Source organism: Falco biarmicus, chromosome Z (assembly GCF_023638135.1).
Source record: "Falco biarmicus isolate bFalBia1 chromosome Z, bFalBia1.pri, whole genome shotgun sequence".
In the NCBI taxonomy this organism is placed as follows: domain Eukaryota; kingdom Metazoa; phylum Chordata; class Aves; order Falconiformes; family Falconidae; genus Falco; species Falco biarmicus.
In genome coordinates this window covers 80,445,872-80,466,007 of record NC_079311.1, presented here as the reverse complement: position 1 = coordinate 80,466,007, position 20,136 = coordinate 80,445,872, and the positions used below count along the sequence as shown (strand labels likewise).

The window sequence follows — 20,136 nt, the reverse complement described above, 5'->3', positions numbered from 1 at the left end:
GCCAGGATTGTGGTCAGTTTTGCCACAAATCCCAACAGACGTGCTGTGCATTCAAACAAAACACAACCACCATCTGGGGAAGAAGCAGCATTTTTAAAATACAGAATTATAAGATACTAGCTACTTATTTTGGTTGTTGTTTTGTTGCCTATTCCTTTGAATAGGATTTAAGACTTTTTCTTTTTTTTCCTCCTCACTAACCAGGGGAAAAAGGCCAACAAGAGTATTCTGCCTTCACTAATTATGATAGAGGAGAGCTGCAACTGAAGACAGATTTCTCCCAACAAGCGAAAACAGGAGAGGCAGAATTAGCCGTGAAGTATCAGATAGCTCTGAATCATCAAAGCGTGCACATGAGAACAAAATTCCCAAGAGGCTCAGTAAGATCTGAATTTTTGTTTCAGGAGCACCACTCATTTCTTATAAAAGCTGCTGTCTGCTCACATTATCCTGAAACGAGACCTTCTGCTGCTTGCCCTAAGCCAAAGTCTGACAGACTCCACTAGTTCCTTGTTATATATTTTCCTCATTATTTGCTCCACTGTTTCCCTGGTATAAAATTTTAACATGCTAGGAAGAGATAAATTAATTCCCCTCTCTCCTATAGACAGCCTGAGAGAGGCCATTTAGCCAGGATGTTAACGACCGAAACTGGGAAAAGGAACAAACATCAATCCATCCACAAACCATCAGAAATGGAGATGCATGGCAAATTAACAATACTCTGAGGAGGTGAAGAGAAATCTTCCAGGTCTGTCTTAAAATACAAAATTTTGTGCTTTTCTTCATTTTAAATCAAAACATCTGGAAAAAAAAAAATCATCTTCATCCCACCCCACCCCACCCTGGATCTCGTTGTTGTTACTAACACAGAGGCAGGAATGCCTTGGTGCTGCCGAGTGCATGAGGAACGGCATGGGCTCTGAGGCTGATGGTGAGCTGAAAGCCCCAAGAGCAGCCACCCTGGAGGCACCCCATTAGACCAGCACACGGATGGGGTCAGGACCACTCTACAGAGGCCAGCTGCAAATTCTAGGGGGAGGGGGGAAGCAACTAGGAATAAAAACCCACAGGGAACTGCAGGTGATCTGGTCATCTCCTGTTGCCAACTCCCCTAGCTGTTACTTTGCTTTGCGGCTCCAAAAAGGATCAATAGCTACTACTGGAGCAGAGTGTGAGGATACGGGCTTGGGTTTGTAATCCTAGGCTTAGAGTTTGGGGGGTGGTTTATTTTTCTGGTGGCAAATCCTAAACACCCCAAACTCCATCGCCATAAGCCCCTGAGCTACAGATCACTCCGAGCAGCAAGGATACACATCAAGCTTGGCTTGCCTTAGTCCATGGACACATTCCCTGATCCTGGCCTTCCTGATTCCTATAGGATATTGATTCCAAATATATATATTAGGGCTAGCTCAGAAGTCAGGCAATCCTGCTCCATCCCCTCTCAGGGAGAAATCAGGCAAACCAAAATAATTTGTCTAGAAAATGCATATATATATATATAAAAATAATTCTAAAACCGCAACATCTGCCCGGTTTAATTAGCGGTTACAAGTTAGTCGAAGGAGACTTTGCAGCAATACCTTTTGCAACCACTCTTCTGGTGCTCAGTTCTCGATGCTATACCACAGTGGTAACCATCTATTAAGCTAATGAGTTTTTTTAAAAGGGAGACCAAGATGCTCACCAGGCCATGAATTTCGGAACGTTACCTGTCACAGCTAAACTGTGTCTGATCCCAAGCCGCGCTCCGGGCAAATCACACCAGGCACTGAAGTATCCCAGCAGCCTAAATTTGAGGAGGTACATCCAGCAGCCAGTGCCAACAGACTGCCTTTCTCATCAACAGAGTCGGAGGAGCTCTTCCAGAGAGTTCTCTGGGACAATAATTACGGTATGCTGAGATGGGAAATATTTCTCTCACTCCGTTGACCGGGGTTGGGGGGGGGGGAGAAGAAAAAAAAAAAAAGAGACCAGCTTCATACAAATCTAAATTTGGTCCTTGAAGTTAGGCGGCGGGAGTACTACCCTACGGTGTCATCTCCTCATCCAACTGCTTTCCTAAAGGTCTCTGAGCTCTTCCCTGTGAAGATGACCTTGGAAACTTGTTGAGGTAACTGGATAGAAAGCAGGATAAATCAGCCTACCTGCCCCATGAGGGCTGTTCTTCAGAAAACCAAAAGGACAAGACCAGACCAGAGAAAAAGGGCAATGCAGAAGCATCCAGTGGTTCTTACCTGCCAAAACTCTGACTTCTGCATCATTCCCAGTTCTTGAACTGGCTGGGTTTTTTGCCAGGCACCTGTAGACCCCACTGTCCCCGTGCTGAACCCTGCTGATCTGTAAAGCTCCAGAAGGCAGGACAGCCACCCGCGTGTCACCCAGGCTCGGGGACAAGTCCTCCTGGTTTCGCTGCCAGTGCACCACAGGCATGGGCTCCCCAACAACTTCACACTTCAGCAGAATTGTGTCTCCTGCAAAAGCCGTAACAGATTCTGTCTGGGAAAGAAACCTCAGTGGTCCTGCAAAGACAAGGGAAAAAAAAGCCAAACACCAAAAACAATTACCATTATATAGGTGCTGAAAATAGACATTGTATGCTGTTTCCATGCTGATATGAATTTTGCTAACAAATCCAGACTAAAATAAGTGAATAAAAAAATTGTGCGCTATTCTGAAAACTACTTGGAGATTGCTATAATGGTGGCGTGACTAACACTTTCCTTTGTAAATTACTCTCATTAACAGCAAAGAAAAGATGTGTTATCAACATAAAGAGTAACAAATTGCACCTGTTACTTACAAACCCACTCAGGAACAACTTTAACAAAGTACGGACACGCTCTCACGCGATCCAAACTGCTCAGAACAGGCTGGCATTCAAAGGAAAGCACAACTAAACCTTACCTAAGATTTTAAATTTAAAGCACTAAGAAAATGCTACAGTCAAATCTAGCTATTTCCTCTTCCCTCCAAATAAAAGGAAAAATACTCTAAAAAAAATAACCCCTTTAAGTCACTTGGGTCACATAAGCAAAATATTTACAACAGGGAATGGCCTGTGCCTGTTTTTCCATGAAACTTTTCTGGCTAATGTGGGTGGGAGAGAAGAGCTGGGAGTTTTAATTGCACAACCCCCAGGTGCCCTAGCCCCACTTGGTGGGAAAACATGAGGACCTCAACCTTCAGCCTGCACAGAAGAAAAACACAGCAAGAACAGGACGCTGCAAGATTCAAAGTGCAGGTGAAAGATGTCAAGATCATGGATTTTATTACCTGGAAGCATCATTGCTTTACTGATAGATAAACTCGTACTGAAGGAAAATAAAGGGGGGCGGGGGCGCAGGGAATCAGTCTTCATTCAAGCCAAGTATAAGAAAGACAAATCAAGAAGATGTGCTGAAGCAACTGCTTGGATCAGGGATGTGATGGAGATGGTGTGGATGTATTTTAGGGACCTGCTCTGGTTCTCATCCTGGTCAATCCCCAGAAATGATCCGAGCAGCCACCAGCCCAGCTGGGCACAGATGCCTGCCTTCAGGGACTATCTGAAGCCATACAAGTACATACCATCACTCAGAAGTCTGTGCAAACAGGCATCATGTATTTGACAGAGCGAAAAAAAAAATTGAGAAGACCACACTAAAAGCCACCAGAAAATATACAGGAAACAAGTATCTTTCAGATTATGTCAGCTGGTGTTCAGCAAAGGCTTGCAAAAAGGAGCTGTCATTACAGGCTATTAAGAAGCTGAGGAAGCAAAAAATAAAACCCCCCACCTTTCTCAGCATTAAAACACCACCCAAATATTCAGCAAATTGGTGTAGTGGAGAACGATCCTGTACTGGGAAAGGCATTTGAGTGGGAGCCCCATGTTCGTTCCCCAGTTCAAACACCTCTTTCCCAGTGTGAGGAATATCTGACCCCCATCTCTCCTCTCAATTTTCCTGTCTCACAGAGCACCTGCGAGGACAAGATCGTGCAGCCTGGGGCATGCGCTGCCATGAGCTGAAGTAGGGGAATTCTTCAGCAAAGCTTTAAACTGAAACTGGCTCAGCTCAGGCTTCCTAATGGTATTTACACACACACACAAAAAAAAAAAAGAGCCGACATGAATCTGCTGTTGTGTGGGCAGTGGCATTTCCTAATCGCTGGGAACAGGGAACAAAATGAGGGAAGAAGTGGCAGTGGTACCCAACCCCATCTACCTGCTGCACCCTCGCACGCCTCCCTGTTACACTGAGGATGCTACTTTCCAGCCGAGCTACTGGCACAGACGCATAGCTAACAGCTTTGCACCCCCAATAAAGCTGGTGCAAGCAAGAAAAATAGAAGCATCCGACACTTTAACAAAAAAAAAAAAAAAGTGTGTGTATATATATATATATAAAAAATTAAAAAATTGAAGATAAACACAGTGTGAACAGGCCTGGAAAGCTGTTGAAAACTGCACATTTTTCCAGGAGGAAAGAGAGCTAAACCTAATTTACTGCAAAAAAGAGGACTAAAACAATTGCTATTGAGGGATTTCTTTTCTTTCCATGGCAGCACCATACCTCCCAAGCCTTCGCACCCAGCCAGCTCACACCTTGCCCTGCTTCCACACCATCTCCTTTCTGCAGGTATCCCAACTCTTTTTTTCTTTCAAAGCTGAAAAAACACACCCCATACAATCTACACATGAGAGAACAGGATGTGGCAAAACCTTTTGCTGTGTCCCAATGAGAAGACACTAAGCACGTTTTTCTGTGTTTATGTCCAGAACTCCTTCATCTCTCTGCAGGACTGTAATATATGAGACCTTAAAACTATCACTGTGTCTTTTTACAGCTCTCCTGGCTTACGCTGATTTATTTTAAATACAGTTTTTGAAACTACACAGATGTTTGGGTTGTCGGGAGCTGGCTCAAGGGAACGGACCAGCAAATACATTCTGAGAAAGTCACATTCGGCGACAGGCTCTAGAACTAAACAGCGCAGATCCTTGGCGCCGCTTCGCTCTGTAGCCAAAGGGTCACAGATGCACCTCCCTTCATTATACCCAAACCTACTCAGAAAAACTTAATTGGAAGCAGTACCCAACTCCGATTTGCCATGCAGGCTGGTTGGCAGCTTATCAGGATCCCCATCTTTCCTTACAGAAGACCCAATTATTAAGCAATTAAAGTTCACTTAATAAAAAGGCTTATCATTTGGGGGACAGACCTCAGGGTCTGGAACATGTTTAGCTATTAAATATTCAGCAATTTAGTAGCACTCAGTACAATCCCCCCGAGAAGAACCGCTTTAAATGCTTTGTTTGTTTCAAATTAAAGTCTGCAAGGTTACTTAATGTCAAGACCAGACCTTTTTTTCACTTTCAATTCACAGAATAGCTGAAGGGCAAGAAACCAAGGTAATGAAAAAGAGTGATTTCCTTCTGCTTGCTTCAGAAAATACGAAAGGCAGCGAGCATGGGTGAGTGCGTCTAGAAATGTAAATATTTTAGAAACTGCTGTCTAATTCTCTCTTCCACGGGCTGCTTTCCAAAAAGGTACTGTAGTTTAGTCACTCAATAGCCTTTTTTCATTCGCTAGCTGCAGTTTACAATTCCGAAAAGATGTGCACCGAGTAACGTGCAGCAGAATTATCTGCACAAGACCTACAGACTTCACCAAATAATCCAAGTACCAACTTCATGCACAGAAATGGGAGCTACATAAAAATGTTACCCTTCTTGCTGCAAACCCCACCTTATGGTACTGGAAGCCGTACATCTCCGAGGAAATAAAACTGATTACAAGCTGTACAGGCAAGCTTCTGGTTTAAAAGAAACTAATCAGATGGAAAACAAAAAATAATCGCCGAGTTACCAACGTGCATTCAGCAATATTGCCAGCCGGGGAATTCCCATGCTGGGGTACCAGGCAACCACCCCTAACACCATCAGGCTAATGAAAAGGATTCAAAAAGAAGCATTTTAATATTATAATAAAATGAATAGTAACAACCTATTTTATGCTTTTCCATGGTTTAAGTATGAAATTTGAGCAGTTCAGGTTTATAGAGATGGAGGTTAAACCCATTTGCCACAAATCCCACGCGGGTGCGAAGCAGAGGAGGGGACCAGCCCAGGATGGAAACTGCCTGGCACGTCAAGAGAAGATGAGGCCAGAAAATAACACACCAAAAATACTCATTGGCATATTTACTATTACCTATTTTCAACAGGAGACAAGTTCACCCACTCCTCAGACTTGTGGCCGATATTGGAAAGGCTTCATCCTGCCAGCAACTGAGGATTTCCAGTAATACTTATCCACCACCAGCTGGGACTCTACGCGAAGTATGCCAGAGGAAACACAAAATCTTAGCAAAATGATGCTAATTTGCTCCACAGCCCCAGTTTCCAGCTGCATTCTTTGCTCCAGCCATTGGCACGGTATACAGGAAAGAACAGATGATCTCTTCTTATTAGCACCCAGTTTTCATTAAATTTACGTGCCCGTGCTAAAATATAAAATACGAACATTGCTAATGTGTGAGCATTTGTCCTTGATGCCTAAATTATCTCACCCACCTGCCAAGGCTTCCTATGCACTCGGTGCAGAGTGGGGCTTTCCTCTCGGCAAAGAGGCGAATCCCTCTTCCCTTCACCTGGCTGGGGAACCCACGGGGTTATCTAAATTAGGCAACTACATGTTAATTGTATTCATACCCAGAGATGGAATTAATCACTTAAAAGCTTATGACCACTACAAATAAGGCTAGATTATTTATTTTTCTTAAATGTAAACCACACTCTGTATGCATTCTGCCTGCACAGAGCCCATTTAAATCCTGTAAAACTTCATCCTTGAACACAAAGTACCGAGATTCCAACTGCAATGCACAGACACGGTCCCTGCTGGTAGATCACATCACATATAAATACACCAGGAATCAGGGAATACGCAGGTCCCATGATTGAGATTTAGGATGTGAACACAGGATTGCCTTCATTTCTCCTTCCTGGAGATACACAAGAACAAGCTTCCCTAGAAGTGAGCACGGCTGGCTGAAAGTACGTAAATTATGGGTAATGACGATATAGTTATCGCACATCAGAGAAACTGTTCCATCAAAAAATAAGATGCTGAAAAGTAACTGAGAATTTCAAAGAGCAACACAGCATCCTTAAAAATAAATCTTCATAAACTCTTCATTTGCCTTCTTTTGTTTTCCCTGGATCTCAGTTGTAACCCACCATCACAGCTGCCTGTGCTGCTCAGCATCCAGCAGCTGCGACCATGGGGAGAGCAGACACAGTGTAAAGTCTGGAAGTATGATTTAAGAAGTCAGAGACTTCAACAAGTCTGCAGGAGATAAGGATCGACGTGGGCATTGAAATTGAGTATTGAGATGCCAAGTAATTACTTACAAAGTGGGCCAGCAGGTCCAAATACCTTCAGATTAACTGAAGCACAGCTAGTTACATAGCCTTATATATATATATACACACACTTATGTAATAATTAATAGAAATAATTGTGTACATAACTGAGCACAACACAGTCTTCAATTTGTATTACATAAACAAGAGATATTTCCATTTCATAGATGAGGAACGGAATCTCTCAGATAAAGGTTAAAATTATCGAAAGGTGGCAAAGCCACAGAAACCAGCATGCCGCCAGCTTATGAAATGTGGCAGCTTTAACTCAGAAGAGTTCCTCTGGCTTCTTAGGCACTTTGTAAACTGCTACAGCAACCGAGTTGCTTGCTCAAGGTCACCAGCAAAATCCAACGTAAGCAGGGGTTTGAACAGAGCTTTCCCAAGCTCTTCTATAAATACGTTTCCTCTTTTTTCCATAAAACTGAGTGGGAGTTTCTTTTGCAGTACCCAGAAACTGATTAGCCAGGGGGGAGAGAGGAGCATCAGGTTCATGCGGAGTTCTCTGTTTTCCAGCGAAATCCTCCTAAGGGAATGAGTTTAAAGTACAATTCAAGCCTGTGGGCTCTACTGAAGAGGGATTGAAAATGTAATTCCTGCAGAGAAAACTTAGGGACCACCATCAGCAGATATCTTAAAAAGAAAAGAACAAAGGAAGAGCTTAAACAAACACTTATGTTTAATATTCATTAAGCAAGTGCCTTAAAAATACCTACTTCACATGCTTTTCTGCTGCCCTCTTAGCATGTGTCTCATCACTTTTGGATCGAGTAGTGACTCATCCTGCTTTGTGCCAGGGGAGTGAAAGCAGCTTAGATGCTTCCAGCCAGCTCCATCCCAAACTCAGAGACAAACAAAGCATTTGGCCTCATTTCAGGAGAACCAAACTGCCATGGCTTTTTCAGCCTCCCCATTTTGGGGCGAGACAATTAGTGCTGCACCTTGTACTTGGCATTCAATTATCGTACCAGCAAATGAACCTTGACATCCTTGCTGTTAGGTCCTCCAGTCTTTAGCCAGCCCTCGGAGCTCCGCAGTGATGAGGGGAAGGGGCAGCTCCTCGCTCCGCAGCCCTTTTGGGAGGAGGAGAATGGAGGTGACCTCAAATAATAGCACAGCTCTGGAGGGAATCTCTGTACTCAGTCAGCTTATAGCAAAGGCAAAGAAACCAGGGATGGATTTTAGTGGGCTGCAAAAGCAATAGCGTGTTGTGTGTATATATGGAAATGGCACATAAGAGAGGATTTAGGGGAGAGTTTGGGCTCAACACAGTGCTGAAAGCCTGATGCTCCTTAGCCATAGAAGCGCCCCTGTTACTGGGACATCCTTCCCCTTTGGAGGAGGTTTTAAGCCTGACAGGTTACTGTTAGATCAGGTTCCTGACACAATGCCAGGGGAGCTGAAGCCATCGAACTCCTCCACCAGCCCTACCCTGACGTGGACACGCTCACTCAAATGCCGCTGGACTCATTGTAAAGGAGACAGAAACCATAACTCATGGACAGACAACTCAGAACATCCCGTGTAGGATGAAAATTTCCCCTTTTCTAGTACCAGGGCACATCCAGGTCTCCTCCAGCACAGCAATTTTCTCTCCCAGCATGTACAGTCCATTACAATTATTATAGCCCCAATTCTTGGCAGCAATCTAATTCCACCATGAAAGGTTAGCTGAAAGAAGATGAAGCCAGGATCTGCCCTTTGATGCCTCTTACCTATCACAGGAAATAAATGAACTTATTTTCCTGAAAGAGACTTTTCCCTAGCCTGTGTTACCGATGTCGGCTCAGATTATCAAAACTGCAAGAATTTTAAAATCTAATTTACTTGTCACCTTTTATGCGGCTCACTTGCTGGCTTTGCTCAGCATAATGCATGGAAACAATCTATTTTTTTCACCCACACATTTATGCTGGGGGGGGGGGGGGGGAATGTGTTTGTGGGATTTTCATCAAGGATCCAATGCCTTCATGGTCAGTTCTGCTTAGTCTTCGCAGATCTTTCTTTCTGATTCAAACCACCAGCACAAAGCTGTTGTGCCTGAACGTCCCACACACGCACCGTACGTACGGAGCAACAGAAATTTCAATTTTAACCGAATCATTCAAGTACAACCCTCAAGATTGTTTTTCCTCTTCGTTATACAGCTATTTTTTATCAGCACTTCAGAATTCCCCAGGACCAAATTTGTCATTCTGCAAGATTATGGCCTGAAACAATGACCTTCTTATAACCATGAGCAAAACACAACTCTACAGAGATGCACACCTATAGCTCTCTCTACAGAGAGAGATATATATAGTGTCTTCTACAAGACAGAGACACGGTTTTCAGCTTAAGACAATCCCCTGCTTTCTCATAGAGGGGAAAGCATAGCAGATACTCCAAACAACAAACCTGCTGGTATTTGCCAACAAACTGATGGGGTGTCCTGAATCTCTGGGAGCACCTGCCCGCTGTTCACAGTAGTACAATACACCTGCACGGGGGTGTGGGGGGTGGTGGTGGAAATACTGCCCTCGTCTTTTATCAGCCACCGACAAGTCCACCCACCGCTTTGCCCCTTTTAATACACAAATCAGAGGGTGTAAATCTCTTCATCGGCCTGTCGGCTGCTCTTGCCAGCACCCATGGCTGGCAGCCAGCGAGCAGAACAGGCTTCCCGCCAGTCGCCAATGAAACAGTCAACTGCTCCTCAAACAGGGAATAACCGAGAAGAAAATAGGCTTTTTTTTTTTTTTTTTTATTGCTGAAGAATCGAACAAGGGCCATATTTCAAAAGCTCTAATTAAAACAATAAAAAACACAGGCTCTCTCATTGGAGCGCCGTGCACCGGGAGCTCGCTAGTGCTAGCATCATTTAGTCCGTTATATTTAAAGCCTTGCACTTAGAGCAGTGACTTGGCTTCTATAAAGCACCGTAGTAGTATAAAGATGTGCCGAGCAGACCAGCAAGCTCTTGATGTAACAGCCTACAAATGTAACACAGTATTTCTGCGCCTTGCCTCATTTAAAGTACTGCAGAACCACCTTGAAAAGACCTTCAGAGTAATTAGGTGTAACTCTACCGCACCTTCCAATAAACGAACCAAGCCTTTGAGCAGGACAGAGGCATCCCCAGCTCCTGAGAAAGAACGAACCAGCAACGCAGGCTCCCACCAGCGGGGATTGCGCCAGGGTTACCCCACCAGCATCGAGCCCAGCGGTACCGGGGGACAACAGCAGCCAGAGCTGGATGCCCATTGAATCAGCACCCAACCATGGGTGAGCCATGAGCCATGTGGAGCCCTGTACAAGCCAGCATGGTCTGTAAGGCTTCCACAAACCTCTGCACCATGCATACTCCATCCACTGCAGCTTCTGAATGTGGCTGGCTGCTCTGAGCCTCAGCTTTCAGACATCTGAAACGCTGTGACCTGTGGTTCACTCTCCAGTGATGGCAGTAGATGTTTAGGATGTGATGGACCAGTTCCAACACACCAAAGGTGCATCTGTCCAGAGAAAGGAGGGGTAGGGGCTCTGCTACCAGGAGCAACAGCAGAGAAAATGTGGATGTACGGTCCCTCCCCCTCATCCAGCTCCCCGAGCACCCTTCCACAGTGCTCTAAGAGCCAGAACATGTGTGAACTACTAACGCAACTCGTGGCAAAACCCTTCTTCTCTGCCCCCTCCTCCACTGACCATCCCCCGACAAGATCAAATCAAGTTCAAGGCTTCAGTCCTCCAGTGTAAGGCCCTTAATGGCACAGGCTCACAATATCTATTTCAAGAAAAGATCAGTTCAAGACCCGCAGTCATCAAATATCACTTGTCTTCAGCAGGCGTTCATCTCACCTGTGCTGAAGACCAGACCTCCTCAAGTGGGAACTGGGACAGACCACGGAGCGAGTTCTTGCAAGAAGAAAGAATTCAAGATGTCAGATGCCTCAGACACAAGGAGAAATCTATTTTAACTCATTGAGAGGAGGCACAAGGCCTCCCACGCTGCGTATCAGCATGCAAGGTCTGCGCGGCTCTTTCTCAAATGCCTGAAGGCAGAGAAACAGGCCTGACACCCCAAGCACCGGAGTTACTTGGGAGAAGATGCAGAAGGTCATGCAAGGTATTGACAACCAAATGAAGATGGGAACATTGAAGCAGAAGAGGTGAATGCAGCACCCGAGAAGTTCTGGGCGCTGTCCATTTTACTTACTTTCAACTACTTTATGCTTTAAGGGTTTGTTTCAGTGGGCATCCATTTCCACAGCTCCTGCCTGATGAAAAAAATATCTTTGAAAGCCATTTATTCTGCTAACTGCAGCTCCTCAGGGGCAGGAAACACCACTAGTGATTCAAGGGATGCTACAGGTCAGGGAACTTTGTTTGGACCAATTTCCAAGAGTAGGGACATCAAGCCTTTGAGTCCATGAGCATGGGCCAGGAGTATCTTACATCGTTAACAAAGATGAGACCAACAGGATGCTTAGACATCCAAACCCACAGAATGTGAAGCAGTTCGATCCTTGGTGGGTTTCACTATGTCAAAGGCGGCATTCATTCTATCAAGTGCTCCAACCTAGTTCAAAAGACAAGGAGGAAAAAGAAACCCCAAAAAGTTTATCACTTCTCTAGACCACTACCTAACATGTTGCATGAAAACACACTTTAGGACTGTCTCATCTCATTCCAGACACTAAGGAGGTTCAAAGCATAGCCATCAACTTACTTATCGTACCCAAATCCCAGTGGATTTGCCCCAGTGCGATCTGAGCACCACAAACCCCACTGTATTTGCCCCTGAAAGGTGGGAATTTCCCTCAGCCCATGCTCAACCACAGTACTACGGGGGCTGGCAATGCACCTGAGAACAGCACGCTTGAGCCACGCTCCCACGGGGCAGCTCCAGCCTCCAGCACCTCCCTCCTCACATCCCCTTCACATGAGGGTAAGCGCCACATGCTAAAACAAAAAAAAAACAAAAAAACCAAAAAAACACCAAAAAAACCCTGGAGAAAAATGCAGAGAGAACAAAGTAATTGGAAATGCGATTCTGACAGATGACGCACGATACTAGGGTGCCCACCCCAAAAAACTCAAAGTCATGCAGCAAACCACATGTCAGGAATCATTTAAAACCTAAATGACACATTAAATGGGTTTTAAAATAATTTTTCTCAGTTGGCCAACACTTTTGAACTTAAAGCTTCATGTTTTTAAGATCCTTCGTTTCTGCCACATTGTTTCCCTTACAGTATAAACCCTGTGATGTTTGCTAATGCTAATGATCGCAAAGCTAAGGGTGACAGACAAAAATACTCCCCTCCCCCCCTAAGTTATTAGAACTGTGCCTAGAACACAAGAACTGGCTAAATTATTTTGGTTTAAATTATATTGGCTAGAAGGTTTTTTTTAAATTTGCCTTCAAGAACGAATTGCAACAGCATATAATCCATCCTATCTTAGGGAAGACATCACACCCTACACAGCTGAACATGCAAGAACCTGGTTATAATTGTTTTACCATTAAAAGTAGCAATATTTTTCTACAATAATCAATTCCTCATAAGCCCAAAGTATTTATTTATGGGAGATCTATCTAAATGTGCTTTTCCACACATTAGGATTCAGCCTCTACCATCTTTCCACAACCATTAAAACCAGCAAAATCACTATTGCCCCTACCCCTCACGCTATCAGTGGCTTCCTCAGAAAAGCAATTAAAACAGGCTAGTAATTCGGGTCTGACAGATTTACTAATATATTGGTAGGCCAGTAAAACATTCAAATCATGTGACGCATCTTTTTTACGAGACAAATTTGGTACAAGCACGTTGAAGCCCAATTCTGAAATACAGTGCGATAAATGAATTAACTGAGCACAGCGGACTCTCCATGTCTATTAAACTGGAAGAAATGCAGGCAGAGGCAAATACCAACTTGAGAAATGCAGACCCAATTGGCATTTTATTGAACATTAGCAGGCAACCCTAAATCACCGGCTATCGTTGTGTATAAATAACCATTTAGCAGCAGTGGTATTTGTGTTTCAGCAATTCCCAGGGGCCTCGGTGGGTGTTACAGCTCTGTTACTACACACACAGAGGATGGGCTCAATGCAGCGCAGGCACCAGGCGCTGCATGTATAAGGGGAAAGAACAAGCAAAGAGCAAGGAAAAGGAGGTGAGAACTGCTAGCTAACATAGCGACTCGCTGGCAAAATCCTCCTGACCACATGCCAGAGCCAGGCTTGGGAGAGCAAGGAGGCAGAATCTGCACATCCCCAGATATGGCCATTATTTGCTCCGATTTTCCCCGTTTCATTCTATAATATATGCACAAAGCATATGCCATGCTGCTAGGTCAGGCCATATTGGAGCCCAGCTCCATGTCCTGATGTGCTGAACATCAGCCACCAGGTCTGGAGGATGGTAGCTCTTAGCTCAAACTTTAGCCTTTGGAGGAGTTGGGGCAGAGAACGCGTCCTCTGCATCAACCTGCTGCTCTCCATCACCTGCAGGGTAGGAGAAACCAGCCTCTTCGGCATCTTCCCATCCCTCCCGGGCTGCCAGAGCTCGCCTTGTCTGGGGAATGACAAACTCATCCACTTAAAGCACAATGATTTACGTTGGCTTGTTTGATCGTGCATTGGCAGAAAGACAAATGATTCCAACAAGCAGACACAGCTGTGATGCAGTGCCGGATCTGGTCCTCACTGTTCTCCAGCTCACACCTGCCATTACTGGCCAAAGCAGCTTGGACAGAACAGAAGCAGCGAGTCAAAGCCCTGCAGATTCATTGCCTTAAAGACAAGCAACAGACATTTTAGTAATAGCCTGGAAAAAAAAACAAAACAAACAAACCACAACATTGGAAACAGAGTAGGAGGTGGGGAGGGGAGGGGGGAAGTATTAAAATTATACCAGGAGAAACCACCTAACAATTCGTAAGCTGCAGAATAATCCAGCCCCCAGTGCTTTCCCCGGCTTCCAGGCACACTTTATCTTCCATTGGCATCCTCTCCCTGCTTCTTCCACAGGGACTGTGTCAAAACTAACAGGGTTACCTCGGGCTTTCCTCTGGTTTAGCTCGCCAAACCTAGCTGACCGGGTGAGAGACGTGTCCGTGTCCAGCGCTGCTGCACAGCACGCGAGGCAGAGACGGGTGGCATCCAGCCCCAGAACAGCAAGCGCTGCATGCCGCCCAGCCGTGCTCCAGTAACCCCTGTCTTGGGAGATCAAACACCATCCTGCACCCAGGCAGAGCCACTGGCTACTCTTGAAACTCTGGGATGCAAGGAGTCAAATCCTGCTTTATTTATGTACACGGCCTCAATGACTTAAGTGCTACTGACTTTAATGGGACACTCTTTTCTATCACGGGCCATTTTCTTGCCCATAGCACCAACAAAGCAATGCTGATAAAATGGTCTGTTCTGACAGGGCTTAGCTCTTCTCTGAAAGGAAAAGATAATGATGATAACAATAACAACATCACTGGAAACTAAAGTCCATTAAAATGCAGCGACCTGCTAGCTCTATTCCAGTCGAATACTACAGCACTGTCATGCTTTGTCACAAATCTAAGATAAATCAGCAGCAGCCTTCAGCATCAATAAGGAACTTGAATATTTTTATAGTGGGGCATCTCCAACTTCAAGTTTGCTTTTTATCAGTAGCACAGGATTGGTTACATCCAACCAAACTGCCTCAGCGAATGCCGCAGCATTACGTTTTCAGCACAGTTATCCTCATTTCCCCTCCTCTTTTATGACCACAGAGAGAATACCATATGCTCCATGTTTGCATTTCTCTGCTCCATATGTCAGGGTGAGACAAGGATATAGTATGGTGGTACTAGAGGTTCTTCGTGCAAAATAAAAAAGTTGCCCCCATGTGCAACTCGGGTGGCCTTGTCAGTTCAGAGTAGGAAAAAAAATAAATAAATTACAGAATGTGTGAAAAGCGGAGTTTTTCCTGCCTTCCCCAAGTGGGAATTTCAGTGTTTTGGAAGGAGCGGTTCAAAATTGGCCTTCTAACATCAAAAAAAGGATGCTAAGTGCAAACAAATCAAGTCAAAGAGAAAACAGGATGAGAGTAGTTAAAAGGCATGGTGGCATCTTTCTAGTGTTTGCAGGTAATATCCAGTGCATTTACACAAGGCTATTTATCCACTGATCTCAAACTAATTTATAAAGTGTTAATTGGCTCAGGAAGATTCATGATATTCCCCTGGGAGCAAAAGTAAAAACATCGTTTATATGACATGAAAGCTGCTTGGGAATTTGTCAACGGGATGGTTTCCCCTGGTCATTTCTCACTCGGTCAGGGCGATGCTGCAGGGACAGACCCAGCGGCTCTCCCGCCCCAGAGCTCACAGGCAGCTCTGGAGCTGATGGGACACAGGCCCTACCACCCCAACTTTTTCCAGCAATGACCCTGCATGCCCCCAGAATCCCTCCATCACAGCTTCCCAAGCCTACAAGCACCGACTCCCTCCAGCAACCTCTTGGTTTACACAGCAAGAGGGAGGCGGACTCCCAGTCTCCGGCACACACCAAGCTGTTTGGTGGGCCGATGTTTTGGCACCCGCTCGTGATCCTTTAGTTTCTCTTTTCGGTTTGGGAGGTGACTTCAGGGAAATCACTTCTCCGTGCTTCATTCTCTCCACCTGCAAAACTGGGAGGAAGAACAGGTGCCTTGCTCATACAGTGTCTCCTGATGAAAGGCATTACCTAGGAATCACAGAATCCTATCTCTACCCTGAAACCGAAAGAAGATGGGGAAAAAAAATATTTTTTTCCACATAAGATGCTTAACTCACGGGGTAGCTACCTGCCAGTCACCGCTGAACGATGGTGCCCATCAAGTGATGCTTGGACAGGAGTTCAGCTTCTTCTCTCCCATCTGAAACAAGTTTTTTTTTAATTTCCAAATTCACCTAGAGTCAATGCAAAACTGAAGAGCTAATGGGACATTAACCCCTTCTGCTGGCCCAACCTGGCAAGGTGACCCTCATCCTCTTTAAGCAATTTGGAAATCCACTCTACAACTCCTTACCGTTTATTGACAAACAGTAAAACTTGCCAGGATTTTCCAGCATGCATGACCACATTATCATGAGACAAATAAATACATTTTTTTCCAGTAGTACCAAGAAAATGCAAAGCAAACACCCGCACCTATAACCCTCCAATAGAGTTTACCATTATCACCTGCAGGAATTTGATTTTGCACCATGTTTCCAAACACATTTTGCAGTAGACCACCTCGATCTTCATCTTAAAAACCCAGAAAGGATATGCAAAAGCAGCATTCTGCGACTTTGGACCACCTGATGCTGATGAACACACGCAATTGTACAGCCAAGCTTCCAAAAGTAATTCTTTTCTATATTGGAAATGCTCTTTTACTATGAATATGGAACACACCATGGGTTTGAGTTAAGAAGAAAAGAAGTATGATTGTGTTGTCCTGACGCCAGCTCACATATACAGGTTGTTACTGGGTCTGAAAGATACAGGTTCCTGGGTCAGAAAATGTGTGGTTATAACTACTGCAAGACCTTGCTCTGGAACTTCAGCCACCCGTAACCCAGATGAAAGTTCGGCTCCCACCTTTCCCCCCCCCCCAGCTGCCTTGCCTTCCCAGCCCCTTTCCCATGACCAAGCCCAGAGCCATACACGTACACCCTCCTGCCTTTACCACAGCACAGGTCCTTCTCGCCGCTCCCTTACCCCACAGAACATCCTTCTGGCATTCTCCTTTTTCTTTCACTTCTGCTTTTGAACCCATTCTTCTACCTGGGAAAATGCTGTTTAATCCCATGAACTAAACCTTCCACTTTAAAATTAATTAATTATTACATGGCAGGGGTGGGAAGAAATAAAACTCAGTGTTTCTATCACCAGTCTCCATCGAGAAATGTATTAATATCCCCATTCTACGAGTGCGGGGCTACACAAAACCTACCCTTTGGTGCAGCTCTGTACCACAAGTCCTTACAAAGCTGTCTCACCTCATCAGGAAACACTAAAGGAACAGAACTGAAAGCCCACAAAGTTATCGCTGTAGTTAACAGGAAAGGAGAAGCAAGGTAATAAAACCAGAAGATAAAATACCTCCTGTCTCCCTGATGTAAAAGGCCAGAACCCCCTAGAAGATGCTAAAATAACCCAAACCTTTAGGATGGTGGCTCTGCCAAGGACTCTCCCATTAAGGCATTAGGGAAGAGCTGTACTCCCTGCTCCCTGGGAGTCGGGACCCACACGTCAAACCACAGCCCACAACATGTGAAGTTAAATACTGATTTGCATGACCGTATTTTTTTTTTTACTTCAGTGGCAGACAAGCAAGGGGGAGAGCATCAAAACCAAAGTCTCATGAAAATACCTGCTTCTTCAAATACTGTTGTGCTTTCAGCTTTGTGACAGATTCCTTTGAATTTAGTGTTCACCAAGGAGAAATCTCTACTCATACATTATCTCTACAACCAAATAAAAACTCATAGGAGTTTCACGATCTTTAAAGTCACTGCTGTTCTGTCAAATCAGGTTCAAATCAGCCAAAAAGTTCAAGTCACCAGGAGGAAAAAACAAAACAAAACAAAAAACAACACTGTTCTGAAAGGTCTTTGAATACATGGGATTCAGCACCTACCAGCAAAGCCCATCTCCACCTCAAATCACTTCCCTACGCATTCCTGCATTTCACTGGACTGTAGCAACTTCACAGGTCACAACACTTTACAACTCAAACTTCAGAAGACCCAGTAAATTCTTCCCTGAACAAAAAAGCTGAAATATCGCAGCTTTTTTTATTTCCTTCCAAGAGATATTTAATACACCTCTCCCTATGCTGAATTACGTACTCCTGTAACCAAGGATTTAGTTATTTACAGGTAATGTTTAGTTCTTTTAACTACAAGATGATGATGATTACCTTATTGGTACTCAGCTGGCTCGTTAGAGCTCTAACCACTTCTTCTCAGAGAGGACAGGTAACCTTTTGAATGACTTTGCCAGCAAAATTTTTTACTCCACTGGTAAGACAAGACTTGCCTACCCCAAAAACCTGCATGCACAGCACCTTCAACGCCGATAAGGGGTCCCCAGCACTCGGCATCCCCTAGAGAAGGTGTTTCATAGAAACATTTAGGTTAGAAAAGACCTTTGAGAGCCTTCTGCACCAAACACAGTAGGTACTTTTTTTTTTTAAAAAAAAAAAAAAAAAAAGTTATTTCTGCTGATCATGGACACTCTCACACAGTAAAACCCCTTGCTGGTTCGTGGCTGAGAACCCAGCCACAGATGCTGTGTAGCCCCAGCACAGGGGTGCACAGACACCATTGTAACGACACTTGCAAGATGTCATGTTTTTCCTTACACCCCGATGATGATGACTCTTTTGACTCATATTTTCATGTACTTGCCTCTTTCCCTGACTTTCAGGTCCCTGCCCAGGTTGGCTGCTCATGCTTATCTAAATGTTCAATATTTGAACCATTTCAGGTGCTTTAAATTGCTACTTTGGACCCTCTTTTTTTTTTTTTTTTTAATTGAGTTGACTTATATTTCTGACTTTGCTGCAGATTTGTTTGAAAAGAAACTGATGGTTTGATCACTTCAGGGATGACAAGGGGCAGTTTCGTCTTAATTAGCTTAGAAGAGTCATTAGTGTTAATGAATAAACTGCTTGGTTTCTTCTTTTTTTTTTTCCTCCATCTAAGGAAAAGGTAAGTTAAAATATAATGCCAAGGGATAAAAAAGTGATTATGTAAAACTAGTCTTGGCACTAGTCTACAGGAATTCTGGTAGTGTTGTGAAGCCCAAGGAACAATTCTCCCAGGCTTTCTGGGAATGCCATGGGTGGAGGCACACTGGCAAAAACACAGGTCTCAGGTCTTCACAGTCACTCCCTGATCCTTCCTTGATCAGTAGCTGCTAAAAACACCCTTGAGGCATAAGTTAAATGCATCTTTATTCCACAAGTCGTCAGGAAGAAATACAATAACTTGTAGTACTTTGTAACAAATGTGCAGATCTTGTCTCTCCGAGCACCTCATGCTGAACCTCCACTGCTGAGGGGAGCTTTTATTGGCTTACAGAAAATAAATTGTCTCCGGAACAATAAAGCTAGCATTTATTATGTTTCTCTAGATATTCTGGCACCTTTGCTTTCGCAAAGTATTAATCCTCACGGCAGTGACTTCAGTGCGGCTACATAAGGGATTAAATTATGTTCTGGATTTGTAAGGACATTGGGAGCTATTCCCTGTGAGGAGCTGCAACATTCTCCCATTTAAAACTCCGAGTATGAACCACTTCAGAATTTGAGTAATATACTCTCTGTGTTTTCTTCCAAGGACTGCTAATTTAAATAAAAAGTCTTGTGAGAAAGGCAGAGCGGGGCCAGGGGGGGCACAAATAAATAAATCCATGTTCCACTGTAAATAGCTATAAGGGACATAAACACTGCTGGGGCAAAAGAAATAAACCAAACTTCACTGTTAAGTCCTGGTGATAATTATGAAGCCGTGTGATGTACAGATGTGTTATTGATACAGATGAAGTTGTGAAACTGGTTTTAGTGACTTTTCGTAAAAAATAGTGGAATGATGACTATGCTAACAAAATTACTCTGCAGCTTTCTGTATTTGTTTCAGAAAGAATAGATATCATAATCTTAACTTATACTCCTACAAAGACTTTTGGTACATGATTTGCCGCCTCTTAAAATATTTAAACC

General features: G+C 44.2%; 1 protein-coding gene across 1 annotated transcript in view; it reads right to left on the bottom strand.

Annotated features, from left to right (window-relative positions):
* The window catches only part of DCC (DCC netrin 1 receptor), a 554,206-nt gene that overhangs the window by 295,676 nt on the left and 238,394 nt on the right, over positions 1-20,136 (bottom strand). The window contains exon 3 of the mRNA XM_056325745.1: positions 2,241-2,525. Coding sequence (XP_056181720.1) covers positions 2,241-2,525 — 285 coding nt within the window. The remainder of the gene's footprint in view (positions 1-2,240; positions 2,526-20,136) is intronic.